The 21,880-nt window shown below is 54.4% G+C and overlaps 2 protein-coding genes and 5 non-coding genes across 7 annotated transcripts; all 7 read right to left on the reverse strand.

Moving 5' to 3' along the window:
* Window positions 1-11,789: 11,789 nt before the first annotated feature.
* RPS11 (ribosomal protein S11) lies at window positions 11,790-14,163 on the reverse strand. Its single transcript, XM_075537319.1, has 5 exons — window positions 14,053-14,163; window positions 13,150-13,281; window positions 12,875-12,950; window positions 12,575-12,704; window positions 11,790-11,956 (listed from the first exon to the last, which is right to left on the reverse strand). The coding sequence occupies exons 1-5, from the start codon at window positions 14,065-14,067 to the stop codon at window positions 11,833-11,835; spliced, it is 477 nt and encodes a 158-aa protein (XP_075393434.1). The 5' UTR covers window positions 14,068-14,163; the 3' UTR covers window positions 11,790-11,832.
* A 3,094-nt stretch (window positions 14,164-17,257) lies between these two features.
* On the reverse strand, window positions 17,258-20,822 carry RPL13A (ribosomal protein L13a). Its single transcript, XM_075536996.1, has 8 exons — window positions 20,768-20,822; window positions 19,066-19,138; window positions 18,729-18,794; window positions 18,515-18,616; window positions 18,236-18,321; window positions 18,003-18,062; window positions 17,589-17,711; window positions 17,258-17,372 (listed from the first exon to the last, which is right to left on the reverse strand). Exons 1-8 carry the CDS (start codon window positions 20,780-20,782, stop codon window positions 17,286-17,288), a joined length of 612 nt encoding a protein of 203 aa, XP_075393111.1. The 5' UTR covers window positions 20,783-20,822; the 3' UTR covers window positions 17,258-17,285.
* Window positions 17,455-17,540, reverse strand: LOC142432905 (small nucleolar RNA SNORD35). Its single transcript, XR_012780996.1, has one exon. It is a non-coding gene; the product is annotated as a small nucleolar RNA SNORD35 (small nucleolar RNA).
* On the reverse strand, window positions 17,860-17,946 carry LOC142432903 (small nucleolar RNA SNORD35). Its single transcript, XR_012780995.1, has one exon. It is a non-coding gene; the product is annotated as a small nucleolar RNA SNORD35 (small nucleolar RNA).
* LOC142432898 (small nucleolar RNA SNORD34) lies at window positions 18,125-18,197 on the reverse strand. Its single transcript, XR_012780992.1, has one exon. It is a non-coding gene; the product is annotated as a small nucleolar RNA SNORD34 (small nucleolar RNA).
* LOC142432895 (small nucleolar RNA Z195/SNORD33/SNORD32 family) lies at window positions 18,392-18,474 on the reverse strand. The gene has a single exon (XR_012780989.1). It is a non-coding gene; the product is annotated as a small nucleolar RNA Z195/SNORD33/SNORD32 family (small nucleolar RNA).
* On the reverse strand, window positions 18,937-19,019 carry LOC142432896 (small nucleolar RNA Z195/SNORD33/SNORD32 family). The gene has a single exon (XR_012780990.1). It is a non-coding gene; the product is annotated as a small nucleolar RNA Z195/SNORD33/SNORD32 family (small nucleolar RNA).
* Window positions 20,823-21,880: the final 1,058 nt, after the last annotated feature.

Raw genomic sequence — 21,880 nt, forward strand, 5'->3', positions numbered from 1 at the left:
CTTGGAGGGAATCAAACCTCCAACGTGGTGGGGAAGAACTCTACCACTGCACCACTGCCCTCCAGTGGGGGAAGGGGACATTACCCCCACAATATCCCTCCTTTCTGCTAACTAATGAGCTCACTGCCATCCAGCCCAGGCTGGCTCATAGCGACCCTATAGGGCAGGGTAGAACTGCCCCTGTGGGTTTTCTGAGACTGTCATTCTTTATGGGACTACAAAACCTTACCTTTCTCCAAAGGAGGAGCAGCCGGTGGTTTCGAACGATTGATCTTATGGTTAGTGGCCCAAGGCACCACTACTCTGCCTCCAGGAAAAGCCAAATTCCTCCAGGCCCCTTATTATGCCTACTGTGAATCTTTCCTTCATGCCTGCAGGCCCTGTGATGTCTTCAGGGGGTCATTTACAGCACCCCACCCTGAGGGGCTGCTATACTATCCCTGTCGGCCCTGCTAATCCCCAGAGTCAAGGACATACATGACTTGTGGAGGGTTGGGGAAGGCGGGGAATGTGCAGTCTGAACCTTAGCATGGTTCTTTCTAAATAAATGCCTCAGCAGTTTCCACCCCGTCCGAGTCTGATAGGGTTGTTATCAATCAGGATTGAGGGACTGGGGGTGAATTTTAGTTCTGTGAGTTGGTATGACGGTGGGTTTTGTCCATATTGGGGTACGTCTCTGTTGTGTCTGGTCGTTGTCGGTCGCCCTCTTGACTCTCTGTTACCTGTTTTTCTGTACATGAAACCTAGGATACGTGAATCTAGAGACACCAGCTACAGGGTTCCTGAGGAGTATGGCAGGGAGTCGGGGAGGGGTAGGAGGGAGCTGATATCACAGAGTTCAAGGAGTAAGAAAATGTTGTGGAACTGATTGTCGCAGCGATTGTACAAAACCGCCTGACGCGATTGAACTATGGAATGTTACAAGGTCTGGGCTAGCTCCTAATGAAATGGTTTAGATTTTTAAAAAAGGACAAAATAAATGCCTCTTAAAAATAAAAGAAATTTGTTATCAGAGCTGTATGAACCACCAATTAAATGATTCATAAGGAATCCAGGACAGATAACCCCCTGGGACCAGTGGCGAGAGTGGCAATACCGGGAGGGTGGAGAGAAGGTGGGGTGGAAAGGGGGAACCGATTACAAGGATCTACATACAGCCCCTCTCTGGGGGATGGACAACAAAAAAGAGGGTGAAGGGAGACATCAGACAGTGTAAGATATGACAAAATAATAATTTATAAATTATCAAGGGTTCATGAGGGAGGAGGGGGCATGGAGGGAGGGGGGAAATGAGGAGCTGACACCAAGGGCTCAAGTAGAAAGCAAATGTTTTGAGAATGATGAGGGCAACAAATGTACGAATGTGCTGGACACAATGGATGTGTATGGATTGTGATAAGAGTTGTATGAGGCCCCAATAAAATGATTTAAAAATTTTAATACAGCGTACAAGTGTATGTGTCATATGTGATGACAACTAATATTTGACACTGTCCTCTTACACCTTGCTAAGGGTTCCTTATGACCTGGTACAGGGTCAGGGACATGATGGATGTAGGTGGCAACAGCTCTTAAAGACACCCACTCACTGCCCTCAGGTCAAGTCCAGCTCAAATCGACCCAGTAGGGCAAAGGAGGGCTGCCTTTGTGAGCTTCTGAGTTTCTTCTATCCTTACCGGCATAGAAAGTATCATCTTTCTCACGAGGAGCAGCTGGTGGGTTTGAACCGGTGATCTTTTTGGTTAAGGGCCCAACATGTACCCCCATTGAGCCACCAGCACTCCTCTCTCTTGGGCCCAGGTTCCTGCTATCATGTCCCCAAGCTCTTTTAGGGCATCCCAGCCTTCCCCCCTTCAGCCCTCTGGGGACCTCCACCCAATCCCCCTGAAAAAAAAAACCAACAACTCACTGCCATCAAGTTGATGATGACTCTGTCTCTGTCTCTCTCTGTCTCTCTGAGAGAGACAGAGACAGAGTCATCATATATATAAATAACAGGGTAGAATTGCCCCTGTGGGTTCATAAGATTGTCGCTTTTTAAGGGAATAGAAAGCCCCAACATGGTTTTCAACCCCCGACCTTGCCATTAGCAGCCCAATGAGTAACCACCACACCATCAGGGCAATAGAAACCCACCTGTGCTGGGTCGGATGCCACAGTTGCTGAAGCCTGGTGTGGAAGGACCACCTGGGGCCCTGACTCCCATTCTGAAACTCGGAGCGCAGCACGGAGGATGAAGCCAAGGCGGGCGGGTGTCTCGCCCAGGAAGCCCATCCCACTGCACCTGCTCTGTCTCCAACCTGAAGGCGCCTCCCTCAATACCTGCACTGCAGCGCCCCCTACGGGCGCAGGAAGCCCTGAGGTCAAAGCGTCCTACCTGCCTGGCCCCCAAGGCCCCTTCTCCGAGCCTAGGTTTCTTTTCTGTTTTTAATTTAAATAAATCATTTTATTGGGGGCTCTGAAAGCTCTCATAGCAATCCATACATCCATCATATGAAGGGCATTTGTAGCTAGGTTGCCATCAGCATTTTCAAAACATTTCCTTTTTACTTGAGCCCTTGGGATCAGCGCCCCCTTTTTCCCTCCTTCCCCCACCCTCCCACCCTCATTACCCCTTGATAAATTATGAATGATTATGATTTTCATATCTTACACCGTCTGCTGTCTCCCTTTACCCACTTTTTTGTTGTTCCTCCCCTCGTGGGAGGTGGGTCTGGGGTTATATACGTCATCGATCATTGTTATTGGTTCTCCCTTCCACCCCTACCCTCCCCTACCCTTATGGTATCGCTACTCCCATTACTGTTTATCTATTCTGGATTTCCGGTGTCTTTACCAGTGGAATGCTCCAGTCTAGCCTAGCCGGATCTGTAAGGTAGAACTGAGGTCATGAGAGTGGGTGGGGAGGAAACATTAAAAAACTAGAGCAGCGGTTCTCAATCCATGGGTTGTGACCCCTTTGGGGGGTCGAACGACCCTTTCACAGGGGTTGCCTGATTCATAACAGTAGCAAAATGACAGAGATGAAGTAGCAACGAAAATAATTTTATGGCTGGGGGGTGTCACCACAACATAAGGAACTGTATGAAAGGGTGGCGGCATGAGGTAGGTTGGGAACCACTGAAGTAGAGGAATGTTGTGTGTTTGATCAGTGCTCTACTGCACCCTCGCTGAGCCTCAGTTTCTTCATGTGTAGAATGGGGATGACTACATCCAGGGAGGCCAGGCAAGGGGCCACGGAGAGCAGACAGCAGACAGGCGCTGGGATATTCCAGAAGGGTGTAGATCCCTTAAAGGAGCAGACAGCCTCATCGTTTCTTCTGAGAAGTGGCTCTGGGTTCAAACCCCTGACCTTGTGAGGAGCAGCCTGACGTGCGACTGTGTGCCACCAGGGCTCCGTCATAAACCGGATCCGGCACATCCATCACACCTCTGGGGCCACCTTGCCAGACACCTGTGTCCTTGGACCTTGTCCAAGAGCCCCAGGGCCTGTGGTAACCCAAAGCCAGGGGGATCTTTGTCCAACAATAGCCTCAGGGGCCCATGGGGCGGTATTTACTTCCCCCTGAGGTATCCCTTACCACCCGCCCCACAAACACCTTTCAGGGGAGGTCTCCGCCCAACCGCACAAGGAAGCAGAGTGGCCTGAGGTTACTCAGCTTGCAGAATGAGAGACCTTCCCGGGCATCTTCATGAGGTAACCGTAGGTGGTGCTATGACACTGATTTTGGGGTTCCCCCCCCAAATCCCAGGAGGGCCACGGGTAGTAGGTTTCAGGGCTGATTTTATTAGGTAGCTAGATTTAGGGAACAAGGGGTGGTCCCTCCCATGCCTGTGAAGCCCCACCCCCACCCCCGTAGAGGAGATTGTAAAGAAATCAGAGGACCCCACGCCTAGAAAGACCCTAAATTGAACATGCTCCTCCTGAAGCCCCGCCCCCCAGTCAGGTCGGAGGAACACCTGGGCGGTCCAAACCAGGTCCAGGCCCATGCTCTTAGCCTCTAGGGTTCTTGGGCTTCTGGGCTCCAAGCACCCACCCCCACCCCCAGCTCCGCACTTGTGGACGCTCTCTTCCACGTGGTTGCTGGTGCCCAGTTGTGAGCCCCCCCCTTGGATGACACAGCTTCATCTCGCGAAGCCCAGAACCTAGGTGGTACCGACTCCAGAGACCCGACGCTTCTGGACTCGGTCGCTGTGCGTCAGCCTGGGCTCCGCTGAAGCCGGGGCGTTTGGCCCGAGGTGTCTTGTCCACAGGCAGGATCCCTGGCGGCACCGCGGGCTCTGGTTGGGCTGCGCCTCAACAGGATCAGCGTTCAAAACCACCGGCCGCCTCACCGGAGAAAGACGAGTCTTTCTGCTCCCGTGCAGAGTTACACCGTCCTGGAAACCAATCGGGACAGTTCTTCCCTGTCCCGCAGGGCAAGGGGTTCCAGTGACCTCATGGGAGGCTTTGCCCTAGAACGGAAGGAAGCGGTCCCGTCCACCTTTTAAATGTACTGGTGTCTGGGGTGCTAAGGAGTCAGTTACAACTCACAGTAACCTGATGTACCACAGACGGCGGCCGGTCCTGCGCCGTCCTCACCACGGTCCTGATGTCTGAGTCTCTGCCGCAGCCACCATGTCCGTCCATCCCATCGAGGCCTTCCTCTTTGTCTCTGCCCCTCCAAGTGTTAGATTGGGGAAGGGAACGCGAGCTCACCTTGGGCGCAAGGAAGAATTACGACCAGCTGAGATGCAAACACCACAAAAGGAGTTTAATTGCTAGCTCGAGCTAGGGCTTCCTTCCCTCCACTGCCCAGCGCAGCGGGACATAGCGTCCAGAAGGGAATCAGCCCTGAGTTCTTTGTTCCCTGGGCTTTTATGGGGCCAGGGACCGGGGGGCAGTCCAGTGTTGCTGTTCTTTAAATTTATTGGAGAAAACTTCTGGCATCAGCGTTGTCCAGTGGTGGTTGGCGAGTAGTTCAGCGCGTACTCTCTTGACTGGTCAATTGGGGGTGGGGGTCGCTGCTCCCTACTGGTCAGTCTGGGACAGATGATGCCTTCTCTGACAGAATTACCTCAGTGTCCAGGCATCTGAAATTAGAGCTTAAGCCTGCCCCAGACTTTGGTTTTATACAGCCTGTCATGGTGCTGGTGCCGACAGTTGTAAACCAGGACCCCACACAAGCTCCCAAGCATCTTGTCCCTCTCCGGGGACCGGACTCTCCTGACAACATGCTCAAGGGACACGAGACAAAGTCTCACCGCCCTTGTCCCTAAGGAGCCTTCTGGCTCCCGGTCTTCCAGACAGATCCGCTCCATCTTCCACACCAGCACCCGCATCCCGTAATTCAAATCCGCCCAATCTTCCTCCGGCTTCCTTAGTCCCTGTACAACTTCCAGGCGCAGATGAGGAGACGGGTCAGACCATGACCTGGGACAGGCACACCTTGGTCCTCCAAGTGTGGGGTACCAGCCCCCACAATCAAACGGGTCCAAGGGGGTGGTTGTATCATTAAGGGGTAACATTAAAGAGACACCAGGCAAGAGAAGGCATGCGAATGCTCACCTCCAGACGACCTTGATCTCAGCAGCCAGGTGTGCGCAGATGTAGAGAATGTATTTCCATTCATGGCATATATACATTTTGGGGGACGTGCAGGTAACCAGATTACAGGTAACCACGTACGTAACAGGAAGGTGCGGTATGAGGTGGGGGGCCAGCCTCCCACCACTAATCATGGGTTCAGTAAGCACAATTGTACAGTTGAGACATATAAATATTAGAGTCAACGAGAGCAAGAGAGATAGAAGACAGTCAAATAATGGAGTGAGTCAGACACATTTCATAGTAGCATGCTCCCCTCAGCCCTGCTTGGTGGTCCACGTGGAGAGAGCGGGAGGGCAAGGAAGGCAAGGGGAAAGGGAACAGGGGAGGAGAGGGGAGGAGCCAAGAGGGTGAGGGAGAGATCTCTATTATTAACCCAGGCTTACATACATTTTGGCGCACGAGCAAGCCCACTAATTACAGGTAAAGACATACGTCACAGGGAGGGGTTGCACTATAGGTTACACAGCAAGGAGAGGGGGTGGTCTAGGGACATACATGCAATAGGAAGAGGAGGGATTGGGGTATACATGTGACAGGATGGGCGGATCCTAGAGTCAGGATGGCAGCTTAACTTTGACCTGTTCTCTGGATCTCCATGGGAACCACTATCAGTAGGGTGTGAACTCCACCTACAGGAACCAAATCCATGACTGCAGGCCTGTCCATGGTCCTCAACAGCAGGAAGCAGGACCTACTCCCTGGTGGCTGCCTGTCTTCAGGGAGGATGTCTGTAAGCATCTGACCTCCCCCCACAAGGAAGGGGCTGTACAGTAGGCATCTTTGCGACTGGCACAATAGGAGGGGGCGAGCTAGGGGTGTACACACACTGAAAGGGGAGGCACTGGTGGTACACATGTGACAAGATGGGTGGACCCTGGATTCAAGAAGGCAGCCCAGCCTTGGTCCTCCTTGAGTGGGCTGGACCTTGTCTCTGGGCTCTCCTTCAGGGAAGCAATCCACTCTCCTTATCAGCAGGGAGTGGGTCCTACTCTAGTGTCTGCTTGCTCTAGATGGCTGATACCCTCAGGGAGTAACTTTCCAGCAGCTGACCTCCAAGTGGATAGACATGGAATATGTGGGGGTGGGGGGACAACCTGGGGAAGAGCCTTTCTGTATGCAGCACTCAAAGTAACCTTGCTGTGCAGTACTCTCAGGAGGTTGTGTGCAACCAACTCCATGGGTCAACCATCCTTGCCATCCTTGAGAAGAAGTCAAACCACCTTTGTCTCTAAGGAGCAGGAGTGGCTGGTGACCTTTGACCTGCTGATCTCCCTGGTGGTGCCCTGGAGGTGGGGGAATGGCGCCTGACTCGATAGGTCACTGGGAGGGAGTCACCCACTGCTGGAAGACCTGGTGTTTGATGATGGAGAGGGGCAGCCAGGACCAGGGAGAGCCTCGCTGTGAAGGGATGCTTCCGACAGGTTGATGATGCCGAGGGGGACTCTGAACTGGGCACCGGGCAGAGGTCAAGCACGCCTCCACCCTCCACCCTTTTCCATGGGAAACTGAGGATTGGAAGAGCATGTAGGTGGACGACTTCTCTATGTTCATATTTCAGAGGCCTGGGAGGTCAGGGGTCTGGGTGGAGGGAGGCCTTCCCACTTGTGAGTTAGAGAGGAGCCCCAATCACATGCTCATCACTAAGATTGATCCCCACGAGGTCCTCCCCTCACAGTGCTGCCTTAAAGTGACCTTTTACAAGAACCTGGCTGATTGCTATCCTGCCGGCAGCTTTATCTGTAGGAGCAGACAGGTTGCTATTGCTCTTCCTGCTCAGGGGACAGCCACTTCCCCTTACCTGCCCCAGCGCTGGAGTTAGGTGACTCCCCCAATGAACTCAGGGTCCTCTAAGAGTAGGGCACAGCCCACTTTAATTTGTATGTGGTGACCTGTAACTAGGACAGGGCCTGCATACCCAGAGACTATATAAGTTGGTGTAAGAATACATTCTCTCTCCCACCTTAGACCTGGTTCCTGGCGTCATGGGGGAGGCGTGCACCCTAAAACTTTTGTCTGTCTGTTCATTCCTTCCCACCAACCACAACACCGTCCCATAAGACCCATCCGGATGTGAGGCTGGACCTCACCTGTCTTGGCCTTATTCGGGGACACCAGTGGTTCCTTCCATGACACCTGCCTGGGTCATCGGCCGGGTTGGATTCGTTGCAGCGCACACGCTGAGCTGTCGGACAGTACTCACAACCAGGGGCTTTCTCAGAGGAGGTAAGATCCACTCTGTGGCCCTCAGCTTCTCCCTCACGTGGCTCCTCTGCCTCTGTCTCCGTGAGCCAGGAAGCCCACCTGCTGCTCGGCCTCATCATCTGGACGCTGTTCCTCTGTTCTGTCTCACGGTCCCCTTGCTGCGGACTCTACGCTCAGGCTGGGCCCTCTGCTCTGTCCCGTGGTCTCCATGCCGCAGCAGGCCAGCCTCTGGTGTCCCTGGTCTTGGCCCCCTGCCACTTCAGAGACCTCAAGGGTGTTCTGAAGACTGGTGGCCTTTCTTACTGGAGGGTCTCTCTCTTGACGTCTGGGAAACAGCTGCCTTCTGGGCAGGACAGCAGCGTTGATGGAGGGACGGGGTTTGTTTCTGTCGCTTTGCAGACGGAACCCCCAGGGAAACGAGAGGGTGGGGACTTGGCTCACGCTCTTTGGGGCACACCCTCTCTGCAGCCTTCGTCCTCTGGTTTGTGGCGTGCGGGCCCCTTGATCTAGGCTTCTGGAGAAGAGAATCCATCAAGACCCAAGTCGATGTGTGAACCCACCGCAGGCTAGGAAGAAAGGCCTGGCTACCTAACTCTGAAAAAGGAGCCCAGGAAAACGAAAAGTGCCCGTGGGATGAATTCTACACATCTGCAACACACACATACACACACACACACACACACACACACACACACACACACGGGCTTTCCCTGGTGCAGGCTCTGCCTTTGAGTCACTCCCGACTCCTAAAAAAACCCACAGGACAGGCTACAAAGTACCCACGTGGTGGGTTTCTGCGATCATACCTCTTTCGTGGGAGAAGAAAGCCTCCCCTTTCTCCCAAGGAGCAGCCGGTGGTCTTGAACAGCTGACCTGGCAGTTCACCACCCAAAGTGCAACCCATGATGCCACCCACCGGAGCCCCTTGCACCTGGCAGTGAGGAAGGCCAGTGGGTAGACGGGGGTGGGGGGGGACATGAGCAGAGGCAGTGAGTACAGGTTGGGAAGAGTAGAGATGCTTTTTTTTCCATCTCTGGCTGCTTGCGCGTCCTCCACCGCCGTGAACGACATAATCACCATCCGAACCAGGACGTTCATGACCAACAGCAACTTCGCAACAACAAACGATCCTTGGTGTCCTTCACCCTGGGAAAGCGGCAGTGCCTCGGATGGAAATCCGTGGAACACTAGCCAAGGGGGAAGGAAGGGGGAACGATCGATCACAGGATCGACACAGAACCCCCTCCCTGGGGACGGACAACAGAAAAGTGGATGGATTTGGAAATAATCAACAATCTACAATCTATCAGGGGGCCACCAGGGTTGGGGGTCGGGGAGGAGGGAGGGAAGAAAGGAGGAGCTGATCCTAAGGGCTCAATGGAAAGTAAATGTCTAGAAATGAACAATGGAATATATGTACGAAGATGTCGGATATAATTGATGTGTGGCTTGTGACAAGAGTTGTAAGAGCCCTCACTAAAATGATTTTTTTAAAAGAAATCAAAGAAAATTGGGTGAAGGGAGACATCAGACGTGTAAGACATGAAAAAATGATGATGATTTATAAATTATCAAGGGCTCATGAGGGAGGGAGGGTGGAGGACGAAGGGGCAGGGAAAGGAGGAGCTGATACCAAGGAGTCAAGTACAGAGAAAATGTTTTGAGAAGGATGATGGCAACAAACATACAAATGTACTTGACACCATAGATGAATGGATGGATGGATTGTGATAAGAGTTGTACGAGCCCCCAATAACATGATTTAAATAAAAGAAAGAAAAACTAGCCCAGATGTACAATTCCACACCGATGCCATCTTTAGATTTGGATTTAGACCCATTTTGGGGGTGGCAAGCCTCCTGTCTTCTGCACGATTGACAAGCCTTTGGATCAGGCAAAGACAAATGAACCTAAACCCAGACTTGCAAGACAGCGGGGGGGGGGGGGGGCTGTGTGAGAGGAGGGAGCTCCCTAGAACCACAGGAACAGAAGGAAGAACATCAGGGCCCGCAAAGGCCAAGTCAACCTTGGTGCCGGCAAAAAGACAGAATAAAGATTCTACCGAGACGCGATCTACCCTGGTTAAGGTGGATTTTTCACCGGAGAATTAATAAACTATAAAATCTTAATTAAAAAAAAAAAGATGAGGCGGGTGGTAGAGGGAGCAGACTGGAAGGGTGTACCTGCAGAAGGCAGAGGCATGGCCAAGGCGCAGAGGTGGGAGCAGGTCTGGAGGGAGGGAGGACTGAAGGATGGGCGGGCTGTGGAGAGGCGCCAGGCCAAGCCCTTGACTCTTGACTCGGGCATTGTCTTTTGGAAAAGCCAGCAGTGGGGAAGGGTCTTGCTCCAAGATCCTTTGCAGCTCCCCCTCCGGTCCGCCCCACCTGCAGCTCAGGCTGGCTGCACCCTGCCCTTCAGCAGCCTGACCGGAGATGGGGTGCCAAGGAGACGCCCCAACGACTGCGGGGCGGGGTGGCTGGGCTGTTATTGTTGTAAATACAGGAACCCCACCCGGGAAGGAGACACCTGTGGCCCAAGGGGCCTGCCGCTCGCTCGGAGCAGCCTGAGAGCTAGCTCATTTGGGGTGTCTCCCTCTCTCTCTGGGTCCCTGTCTCCCTCTGTCTCCCTGTCTTTTTCTCTCTGGGCCCGTCTCCCTCTCTCTGTCCTTGTCTAACCCCTCTCTCTGGGACCCTGTCACCCTCTCTGGGTCCCTGTCTCTCTCCCCCCCCCCCACTCTCTCTGTCCCTGTCTCCCCCTCTCTCTCTGGGTCCCTATCTCCCACCCTCTCTCTGGGTCCCTGTCTCCCCCTGCCCCTCTCTCTGTCCTTGTCTAACCCCTCTCTCTGGGACCCTGTCACCCTCTCTGGCTCCCTGTCTCCCCCCCTCTCTCTGGGTCCCTATCTCCCTCCACCCAGCCCTCTCTGGGTGAGTCTTCCTCTTTCCAGGTCTGATCGGCTCCCTCGCTGGTTTCTGCTTCACTCTGGATCACTATTCCCCTTTCTTAGGGTCTCAAGGCCCCTGCCCCTCAGTCTCAGGGCTCTTGCCCCCTCTCTGTGGTCTTCTATCCCCCTGCTGGGACAGGGTGGGGCGGGTATGCAGGCTGAAACCTGGGCGGGGTGCACCACCCCCTGCCCCTTCCTGCCCTCTTTGATGCGGCCCCACTTCCTCTGGCAGGAACCCCCGCCCTGCCGGCCCAGCAAAAGGCAGAGCACGGCTGGGACAGAGTGAAGACAGCAGCTCCTCTTCCTCGCGGCCCTGTCTCCCAACCCTTGTACCAGTGCTGCACCTCAGACCCTGGTACAGGCGTGGGGGCCAGGGCCCGGGGACCCTGCATCAACCAGGACCCAAGGACTTGAGGTGGGAGAAATGTGACTGGCTTCCGGGCTGTACAGAAACCCCAGGTTGGCCGGCCCTGCCCTCTCTCCTGAAACCAGGGTCCCTCTTTGTGACCCTGGGGGCTTCTCCCCAAGGGTGGCAGCTCCTTTCTCCCCTCGCCCTCCACCCACCTGTCCCTCCCTGGACCCAGCCAGCCAGCACAGCTGGGCAGGGCTCCAGGAGGCAACTGGCACAGGAGCTTCCAGAACTGGAGCTCAGGGAGGGCTTTGGTCAGGGTCAGAGCTGCTGAGGGCAGTGTCCACAGGGCAAGTGGACGTGTGGGCCCAGGCTAAAGCCATGGGCGTCTTTCAGCGGCCTCAGGAGGCCTTAGACACGCCCGCATCCTCCACCTTCACTTCCTCCCCAGGGATTGGGGTGGTGATGGCTTGGTTGATTGAATCAAAGCAGGTGACAGGGACCCAGCCCCAGAGACACAAAACGAGACAAAGGTTGGTTCTCGGCCTCCCAGGAAAGTGGTGCTAGGTGAGAGGACTCAGGCACCCCTGCCAACTTCCTCCCCAGATGATGGAAAGAAACCTGTACTTTGGTGCCAACCCTGCTGTTTCTGGAAGGAAAATCCCTCCCCTCCCCACCCCCCAGAGCCCACACAGCCAGCCTGAGAGTGAGTGGAAACAAAAATAACTTTATTTCCCGGGAGGCTGCGACTCAGAACTTCTGGAACTGCTTCTTGGTGCCCGCAGCCTTGGTGACCTTGAGCACGTTGAAGCGTACCGTCTTGCTCAGGGGCCGGCACTCGCCCACCGTGACGATGTCGCCGATCTGGACGTCCCTGTGGACGGGGAGGGGGCGAGTCAGCCGAGAGGGAAGTTCTAAGCCAAGCCCCACCAAACCACTGGACCCATGCCTGGAGGTGCAAATGGGTGAGGGCTCAGCTGTCCCCTGAAAAGGGGGAGAGGGAACCCCACCCAGAAAGCCCCTTGGGAGAAAAGGACCCTCCACATCCTAACCGGCAGCCACAGAAAACAGAGAGCAACTTCCTGCTCCTGGTGGCAGCTGCTGGCTCCAGGGACAGTGAGTGACTACTTCCGGCTCCCACTCTTGCGACTCAATGGTCTTACTGCAGCACCCCCTCCTCCCGTCAACCCCTGCAACCAAAGGGACCCTGGGAACACCCCATATCTTGGTACTTGCTGTCACCTCTTAGCAGGCTCTCCCTGTGGAAGGAGCCATCCAATGAACTGTGGTTATTTGACCTGCCCACTGCCAGCTGGGCACCCACCCCCCTGCACTAATAACAAGGACTCCACCCAACACACACACACCTTGCTGTAATTCAACAAGTGAACTGGCACTTCCATCCTCAGTGCCCTCCATTTCCATTGGCCCTATGCTTTGCCAAAAGTGCTGCCCTGGGCAGGTGCCCACCTTCCCACCCCCACAAACTCACCTGAAGCAGGGGGACAGGTGCACGGACATGTTCTTGTGGCGCTTCTCAAAGCGGTTGTACTTGCGGATGTAGTGCAGGTAGTCTCGGCGGATGACGATGGTCCTCTGCATTTTCATCTTGGTCACCACGCCTAGCATGAAGAGGGGACAGGTAGGCTCTGTGTCAGACTCCACAGGGGAAAGAGATGCTAGGAACTGGGAGTGAACCTCTAACACCCCCTTTCCACAGGAGGGACCATGATTCCCGCCCGGCACCCTGCCCTCAAGGACTCCAAACCCCAGGCAGGCCTAACTCACTCACCAGACAGAATCCGCCCTCGGATAGATACGTTGCCGGTGAAGGGGCATTTCTTGTCAATGTAGGTGCCCTCAATGGCCTGCAGGAATAAGGGAGAGAGAAGGAAGTCAACAGAGAATAAGCTGTCTTCCAAAGCAGAGGGGATGCGGCATCCGGGCCAGAAACTACAACTCCCAGCAGGCACCGGGCAGCCCAGTCATGAGGAGCCGGGGCAAGTTGCCTTGAGCACACGTGGAAGGGCCTAAGAAGCATCCTTTTCTCCGAGGTTGGCCCCGTACCTCCTTGGGCGTCTTGAAGCCCAGGCCAATGTTCTTGTAGTAACGGGGGAGCTTCTCCTTGCCGGTTTCCCCCAAGAGGACCCTCTTCTTGTTCTGGAAGATGGTCGGCTGCTTTTGGTAGGCACGCTCCGTCTGCGAAGAGATGATAAGCAGTTAGGTATGGGGCGGGCAGAAGTCTCTCGTATACCGCACCCGCTGGCGGATCGCCCAAGGTATTAAAGCTACCCACCTGCTAAAATTAATCACGGAAACCAGATGACCCAAGACCCTACCGCCACGGCGCTTCCGTGCCTCGGAGTCGCCCTTAAGATACCTAGCCCACCCTGGCCCTCACTCAGCTGTGAACCCAAGACTCCGTTCTGCACTCCAAGCTATGTCAGCCTTTATATGAAATCCTTCCTGCGGCTTGCGGGACGCACCCCTTACACCCGGGGGGTAAGGATTAGCCGTCGAGGCCCGCGGACACTTTTTACCTGAGGCTACACGCGACACACAGGTCCTCCCGCCCCATCCGGACGCCAATCCCCTGCCTACGTGTGGGGCTTCCTCCATAAGCACGCCAGATCCGAGGCCACCAGAAAGACCAATCCACCAATGTCAGATCTTAAGAGGATGAGCAGGGGCTCTGGTGGCTTGGAGGTTACGCACTGGGCTGCACACTGCAAGAGGAGGCGTTCTGCAAACGCTTGATCTCCCGCCTCAATCTCCAAGCGTGGTGCCCCAAGGAGCTCGGAAGCGCCCATCTAATGCAGAAGCACGCGCGGCTTCTGCCACAGTTCGCAACTAGGGAGTCGGCGACACCCAGAATCCACCCACACGGCAGAGCAGGGGTCCGGCTCCGAGGACGCGGCCCCGGGGCCCCGAGCGGACCTCGTATTCCAGGAACTAGCACCAAGCCCGCACCTGAATGTCCGCCATCTTCCCGGCCGCCTGGAAAAAAGAAGGCCGCAGAGGCGCCGGAGTTTCCTTATCGGTAACGCAAGCCCTGGAAAGGAAGTGACGTAGGAGGGAGGCGGGATATCCCGGATTTGGGACGTTCCATAGGCGCAACTCTGATTGGGCAATGGTTCTAATCAGCCACGCAATTGGAGGGCTGTGGCAACGTGACTCTGTTGACCTCGCGAGATTCTGGGCATCCTTGCGCCGGGAGCGTGCGTTCAAATCGGGGGCGTGGCCATCTGGACGCGCCCATTATCGCGAGAGGCGTAGAGGAAATCCCGTGTTCTGTGAGGCGCAGGCTCTTGTGGGAGTTGGAGACAGCGTGGCTGGTTCTGGCCGTGTTCCCACCGGAACCGCCGGCGACCGCCATTTTTCTGCGGGGCACGCTGCTAACTTGTGGTGATAAGAACCATGTGGGATTTTAATTTCTTTTCATTTTAATTACTACCACGTGTGGCTCCGTGGCCAGAATGTTGGACCAGTCCGTCATTTTTTAATTGCAAATTCAACGTGTCAGCACTGTGCCCGTTTGTAATAAGCTTGGTCCTCACGACTCTCTAAGGATGGTTATGTCAATATTCCCATTTTACTGCTGGAGTCCATGCAACAAAATTGGGGCCACAGAAACTGAGATGCCAAGCTGGCATTCAAACCGAAGCTGTCTGGCTCCTCTGTTCCTCGTCATTGATTATAAAGAAGAAACTGCCCCTTTCATGTTCCGCTCACGCTTGATGGACATCGTTGTGTGTCCCAGGATCTGTGTTGTTGCAAGATTTCACCCAGTGGCTCTCAACCTGAGGGTCATTCCCTTTTGGGGGTCCAACGACCCTTTCACAGGGTTCGCCTGATTTCATAAGTGTAGCAAAATGAGTTATGAAGTAGCAATGAAAATAACGTTATGGGTGGGGCGTCACCACATAACTGTATTAAAGGGTCTCGGCATCAGCAAGGCTGAGAACCACTGCGACCTTGATGCAAGACAGTATCTCCTGCTTCTTCCTTAGCCTGATCTAAGTGGGGGTGTCATGTTTACTGCCCAGTCCAAGAATGTGCACATTCCCACCTTAATAGTTACCCCTCCATGTGACTTCTCTTTGTTTCCACAAGAGGGACATGAAAGAACAGCAATTTGATGACATAGAAGAGGTGAAGAAAAAAACGAGGGAGGTGCTGTCAGCCATCCAAACAGATGAGTTTGAAAAATGTTCCCGAGAATGGAATCTCAGATTTGACAAATGTGTAAGTGTAATGGAAAGTATTTTGAAGGTGATAAACGTTTTGTAAAAAAAAAAAATTAAAACACATACCTTTTTAAAAAAGTTATCAGAAAAAAAGTTATCCCATTATACAGAAGAGGAGGAGAGCTGGTGCTGGGACAGGAACTCAGGATCACACCTGCAGCCAAAGGCAGTCAGGAAATGAACATGGGGGGAAATCTGAGCGAAAAGCCCCTCACTGAAAGACCCCTGGTGAAGTAATGAGTTGAGGTAGGCTGCAGGTCAGTAGTTCAAAGCCACCAGTTGCTCCAAGAAAGAAGCTAAACCCACTGCCATCAGTAACCCTTTGGACAGGGTGCGTCTGCCTGTGGGTTTCTGAGACTGTTGGCTCTTCATGGGAGTAGGAAACTTCATCTCACGGGTTTTACTGCAGACCAGAGTTCATACACAAGGATATCCACCAGTTTTTGTGGGGGTGATCAAAGCAACTCAGGTCTCAGTATTTTTTCCCCAAAGTTTGAAACTCAAAAAATAAAAGCTACAAACTTTGTTTAGAGAGCTTTGTGAGTTCAGTAATAAAATTAAATGTTATTTCAGGCCCTCAGAGGGCAAGGGAGCCTGCCATTTGATGTTTTGGATGCTTTTGTGGTTTTATTTCTAAAGTATTGGGACATTTACAAAGGGACTTTCATAGTATTTACTTGTGATAACCAACAAGTTACTTAGAAAACCGCAGGGTCGGAAATGCCCAGTGGTGGGATTAGGTGCGGATTTCCTTCTGGGTTCTTAAAAAGCTCAGTAAGATACTTGCTTGTGATCTTAATGACAAAGGGCAAAAACACCAAGATAAGGATACACTTTATATTGCCAGCTAACTCCCACATCTCACCCTCAGGAACCTAATTTTGACTTCAATTTGGTTTAAATGTTTGGTTAAATATCTTTGTTATTTCAAAGCACCATAACTGTTATTTCCAGTTATCAGCTGAGCCGCTAACCAGCTGCAGTGTTGAGAACTGGACTGGAAACACAGCACTGCAGTTACAATCTCGTCTCTGGGTATCCATTAAGAACTGGAGTCTGGGCAGTATAGTGGGGCATCCCTGGAGTTGCTGAACCACAAGGCCAGCAGCTGATCCCGAGGCTGTCTTCTGTAGTCATGGTACTTGAACCACAGATGATCTACTCTGTCCCATTGGGCTGTTTCATGTGTGAAGACTGGATGGAGTTTGTGAATGTCTAGGTAACAATGGGATGACAGGTAGTTTGCCATTCCCATTTTTAAGGTGTGGGGCCTTGGACTGAAAAGGCTGCTGTGAGGGATTGACACTGCCTATACTGTGTCTGTGGCCCTTACTGCTCGATCCAGTGGCACTACGTGATGGGGCTAATTGGCTAAAGCACTGGCCAGCCCACACTGCAGCTAGATCAGAAACAGGAACAGCTCTACTGGTAAGATGCTCCTCTCACCAGACACCATGTAGGCTGCTTTCCTGTCAGGCTGTCACCTCCCCCTTGCTCTCTGGAGCAGACACAGCAAGACACCACCGTGGTTCACAGGCATTTATTAGTTTTACGTTACAGACCAGGAAAGCAGTGAGGGCGGTGCTGCGGCCCTGCACATGCGAATCCCACGCCTCTCTACCCCAGGAGCACCTGGCACAGCACAAGCTCCAGGCCTGTTTCACTGGCTGCAGAGTGCAGTGCTGAACCAGTCTTTACAGCCAATGCCCAACACGCGTGTTTGTTCTCTCCCTGTCTTCTAGCTCAGTTCCCGGCAGATGCTGGCTGCCAAAGTTACCAGCCAATAGCTGCAGACTTCACGGAAAGACCTCACAGATGGGTGCTGTGGGGCCTGAGCTTCATCTAGGCACTTTCTGTACCACCTGAGCCCGCTGTGACTGAGGGGGTCCCCATGTCCCAGGATGGCGATGGAGGAAGGGCACGGTAGGCCAGTGAAGAACTAAGTCTTTATTGGGCTCAGACCAGGAGTCCATGGGTCTTTAGAACCTCTGTGTACTTGTTGATCTTTGTCTCCAAGTTCTTCTCGGCCTGTTTCCGCAGCCTCTGTAGGGAGACAAACCAGTGGTGGTCAGTGGCTGTTTTGGTGACCACCCCAGTCCAATGAAAGGTTCCCCTCCCACCCCACCAGCTGGCATCAGCATTGCCTTGGGCAGTGTCGGCAGAGCCCCAGGGGCATACGAAGACCATCGTGAGAAAAGAACATCACCTGCCAGTGTCCCCTCAGAGTGTGACCCCCACCCAAGCCATGTCCTCACTTACCATGAGCTGCTTCTTCTTCCTGTAATGGATCTTGGCCTTCTCTTTCCTCTTCTCCTCCAGAGTTGCTGTCACCGCCTGGTACTTCCAGCCCACCTCATGGGCTAGTCTGCCCAGGTAAGCAAACTGGGAGGAAACAATTGTGAAGAATAAGCACTAGACCTGGAGGGACAGGAACAGCTTACAAGAGGATCCTGGGAACCCATTGTCACCTCCAGGAGCCAGTTACCAGTCAGAAAAGCCAGCCAACCCCCAACTTGGGCCCTGGCCCCACTGCCTGGCATCAGCTGAGCCATTGGCATTTTCGGCAGTGCCCGCTTGGGCATCCGCAGACCATCGTGAGAGTAATCCATCACCTGCCAGGCCTGGGAGCCCCCATCTCCAGTCAGGATATGTAGCCCAGTCCCTAGCACTCACCTTGCGTGTGGGCTTCAGTCGCACCACCTTGAGGGCAGCAGGGACCACCATCCGCTTTTTCTGTGGGAGAAAGAGGGGCTTAGAGTTGGGTCCACAGGGGAGGACTGGCTGAGAGGACGGGCCAGCGTCTCAGCCAAAGCTCTTCTCATGGGGTTCAAACAATGTAGGTAGATTTAAGGAACATCACAGACGCCTGGGCCCCTGGGTGCCGAGTGGGGTTTGGACCAACTCACCTTGTCATAGGGGGGTGGGATCCCATCAAACACTTTGAGCCGGTCCAGGGCAGCCTGGCCCCGCTTGGTCTTGTGGGGCAGCATGCCTGTGGGCAACCAAAGGGCAGAGCTCAAGGGGCTGTCACTAGCTCCAATCCCCCACAGAGCAGGAGCCAAGCGGCCTCAGATGGTAGTGCATGTGAGGTTATCTCATGGTCAGAAACTCGAACATGAGTGGGAGAAGTCCTCATCATTGCCGCCCACCTAAGCCTGACTGAGCGTAGGCTGGGCCCATCTCACCTCGCACGGTTCTCCAGAAGATGCGGCTTGGAGCCCGGAAGTGGTAGGGGCCGCGCGAGGGGTTGGTGTTCATGCGCTTCCTGAGGAAAGCCAGGTACTTCACTGTGTGAAGAGTGGTGTTTATGTGAGGGGGGTGGCAGAAAACCTAGCAAGTCTGCAGCTAAAACCCCAAACCCAACCCCCACAGGCTGCCTGCCTCCCAGTTGTCACGTACACTTGTTTCTGTAGAAGTTTCCTGAAATGTTGATGCCCTCACAGCGCACCACCACCACCTTGCGGCCTAGTAGGAAGCAACCCAAGAGAAAGTCGTTAGCAAACCCGGCAGCACCTCCTGGTTTCCTGGGTGGGGAGGGAAGGGGGCACTCTGGCCAGGTCACAGCACGCAACAGAGCTGACCTGCTGCTCCTGGCGCAAATGCCAGGCCGGTCTCAGAGCGGTGCATGGGTTGGTCTCATGGTCGTGAGACTCAAACGAAAGATGGTGATTTTTGCTCATCACTGACCAGACAGGTGCGGGGACCAGCTCGCAGGCAGAGGGGACAGGGAACTCACCCAGCAGCACTTGCTTGGCCACAATGGCCGCCAGCCGGCCCAGGAGATGGCCGCGGCCATCGAGCACCAGGACCTGGAGATAGAGAACTGCGTTAGCAGGCTCTGCAGCCCCACCTGCCTTGCCACCTCACCACACCCCCAGCCCTTTCTGAGTCTTGTCCACCTGTTGCCTGTTTCCTGCCCCACTTTTAATGAGAAAAATGTTGTGTCACTCTTGATGGAAAAAATAAATCCCACCCTAGGCTGTTTCTGGGGGAGAGTTGTCATTTTCTAGTTTCAGTTGTTGGGCCATCCCCCTCACCCCCGACAAGCTCCAGCACCTGGGCATCATCTATTCCTTTCAAAGATGCTTCTACTATGCACTGCATAGCAGTATGGCCTCCCTGATGGGCTGAAGGTCAGAGCTGTGGCTATCGGAGGCAATTAAAAAGCTCCGAAGCAATGCAGGCACCGACAAACCATTTTCCAATCACTTAGCAAACTTTTATCCTACCTCTCATTTGACACAAATGACTGCATACTTAAGGAGCACTGGCTGTACAGCGGTTTAAGCCCTTAGCCGCCAACCTAAAATAAAAGCCAGGGTTCAAGCTACCAGGGAACTGGAGAAAACAAAGCCATCTAATCCTATGGGGCAGAACGACTTTGCCCTACAAGGTCATTATGGGTCAAAATTAGCAATAGACTGAGCTACGGATTTTTAACTTTTAAAAAAGACTGAACTTTGGCTCTTTAGTCAGACCCTGATGTCCCAAAGGCTGTGCATCAGAGCAAAGAATCCCAAGACGATCTTCATCCTGCTGCTCCACCCAGCTAGCTACGAGGGGAAATCAACCCCCAAGCCCAGGCGTGTAAACGGTCCCAGGCACGTGGCCAGACAGCTTAGCCACCCCACAATGCGTGCATTCGTAAACACTAGCAAGGAATCCCTTCGAGAATCCTTTCTTACGGACAAAGATTCTAGAGAATTCGAGAGAAAATGCCGTTATAGGAAGCCTGCCATTCTCCAAAATCCACGGCCTTTGGTTCCGGCTCTCAGCGACCCCTGCAGGGCATGGGGTAGCTGCCCGTGTTTTCTCGGCTTTAAATCTCCACAGAAGCAGATTCTTCCGTGGAGCAAACCAGGTGGCTCCCCACTATGCCACTAAAGTGTTAAGAGCGCGAAATCCGAAAGCGGAGCTTCAGCTTAACTGAACAACAACGCGCCACAACTGGATGCGACCCGCAAGCTGGGGTGGCGGGGGGAGACAACACAATGCTGTCCTACAAGCCCGCCTCTCCTAGACCAGACCTCGTGCGGAGCCCGATAACCATGCCGCCATCTAGCTAGGCTGGTGACCAGCACTTGGGCCCCGGATCGCCGGGGTCCCGGTCCCGCTCGGCCTCACGTTCTCCGAGGTAACCCGACCTTCCGCGTGCTCCCTCATGCCCTCACGGCGCCAGCTCGGGCCCAAGCCCCTGGCTACCTCTCTCCTGGAAGCCGCCGCCATCGTTCTCAGAGAGGAGGGCCCGCCATGGGGCCGCCCCGCCCCGGGCCTACGCACAGCATGGACCCCTTCCCCGTTACGAAGCCCCCTCACGCCAATGTCGCATTTCCTACGCCATTACAAACGCCGATTCCCACAGCCCACACAGGAACGCAGAGAGACTTCCAAACCCCATCCCGGGCTGAAACCCACCCCGACCCGCGCGGAGCCCGAACCTGCCCCTCCGCCATCTTCGGCAGTCGCCTGGGAAAGGAGGGAGCGCCGCCGCAGGGTTTCTTATGCCCTCACCCAGGGGCGCCGGAAGTGATGTCACACGGGCGGCGCAGGCAGCTCTCCGGCTTCCTCATTGGCCGGGGTGTGGCGCGCATGCGCAGTGCCTCTTTCACCGCCCACTAGAGGCGGGATCGCCTAGGGAAGAGGCGAACCGGTTCGTGGGCCGAGCGGAGTTCGGTAGCCAATCCGGTGCCGGGACATTGATCACGTGGACGTGGAGGCGTTGCCGGGAGCGGCCGGGGTTTTCGAGGGACGCGTACTACCCGCCATGTCTGTGAGGGGCAGCGCCATTATCCCCCGCGTGTGACTGGAAGCTGCGGGGCACATACTGGCCTGCAGGGGGCGACCAGGCCTGCCTTGCTAAGGTGGTGGTCGGGGTTCCCCTGCCTCGTTGGTCTGATTGTAGGGAGCTCGGCTTCTGAGCGTTAGGGATGCAGGCCCAAGCAAGAGCTCCATCAGGCCCTGAACCCAGCAGGACCCAGCTAGTTGGGGCCCGAGCTGCCAGCGCGTTAGCCAGAGCCCTGGGGGTACACCTGTAACATTTGCCCTTTTGGAGGCCTGGCTGGGGCAGATCTCACAAGCGAGGTTGGCATCCTCAGTTGGCCTCTCTGGACAGCCCAAAACCACAACCACAGGCCGGGCATGATGACCGCATGGGAAGAGGTGCGCTCCTGTCAACCTGTCCTCGATGGGAACAGTTCCGTGCCCACGAGTTGTCCGGGGACTCTTTCAACACGCTAATTTATCGACACCGCAGAAGCGATTCTAAAGGAACAAACTGCAAGACAAAAGGAGACCTGACTAATTATGCGCTGTGGACACGGCATCAGGAGCCCTGGCTGCTGATGTGTTTTAGCGCTGGGCTGCTAAGTGGGCAAAGCAGCAACTGGAAACCGCTCCCCACCCCTACCCTCTTCCATCCTTGGGAGGAAGAGGAGGTTTTCCTACTCCTGTGAAGAATTACAGTCTTGGAAACCCACAGGGGCAGTTCTACCCTGCCCTATGGGGGCCTCTGGGAGTTAGCATCGACGGCAGTGAGTTTGGGGGGGTTGGTT

Source organism: Tenrec ecaudatus, chromosome 18 (assembly GCF_050624435.1).
Source record: "Tenrec ecaudatus isolate mTenEca1 chromosome 18, mTenEca1.hap1, whole genome shotgun sequence".
Taxonomy (NCBI): Eukaryota; Metazoa; Chordata; class Mammalia; order Afrosoricida; family Tenrecidae; genus Tenrec; species Tenrec ecaudatus.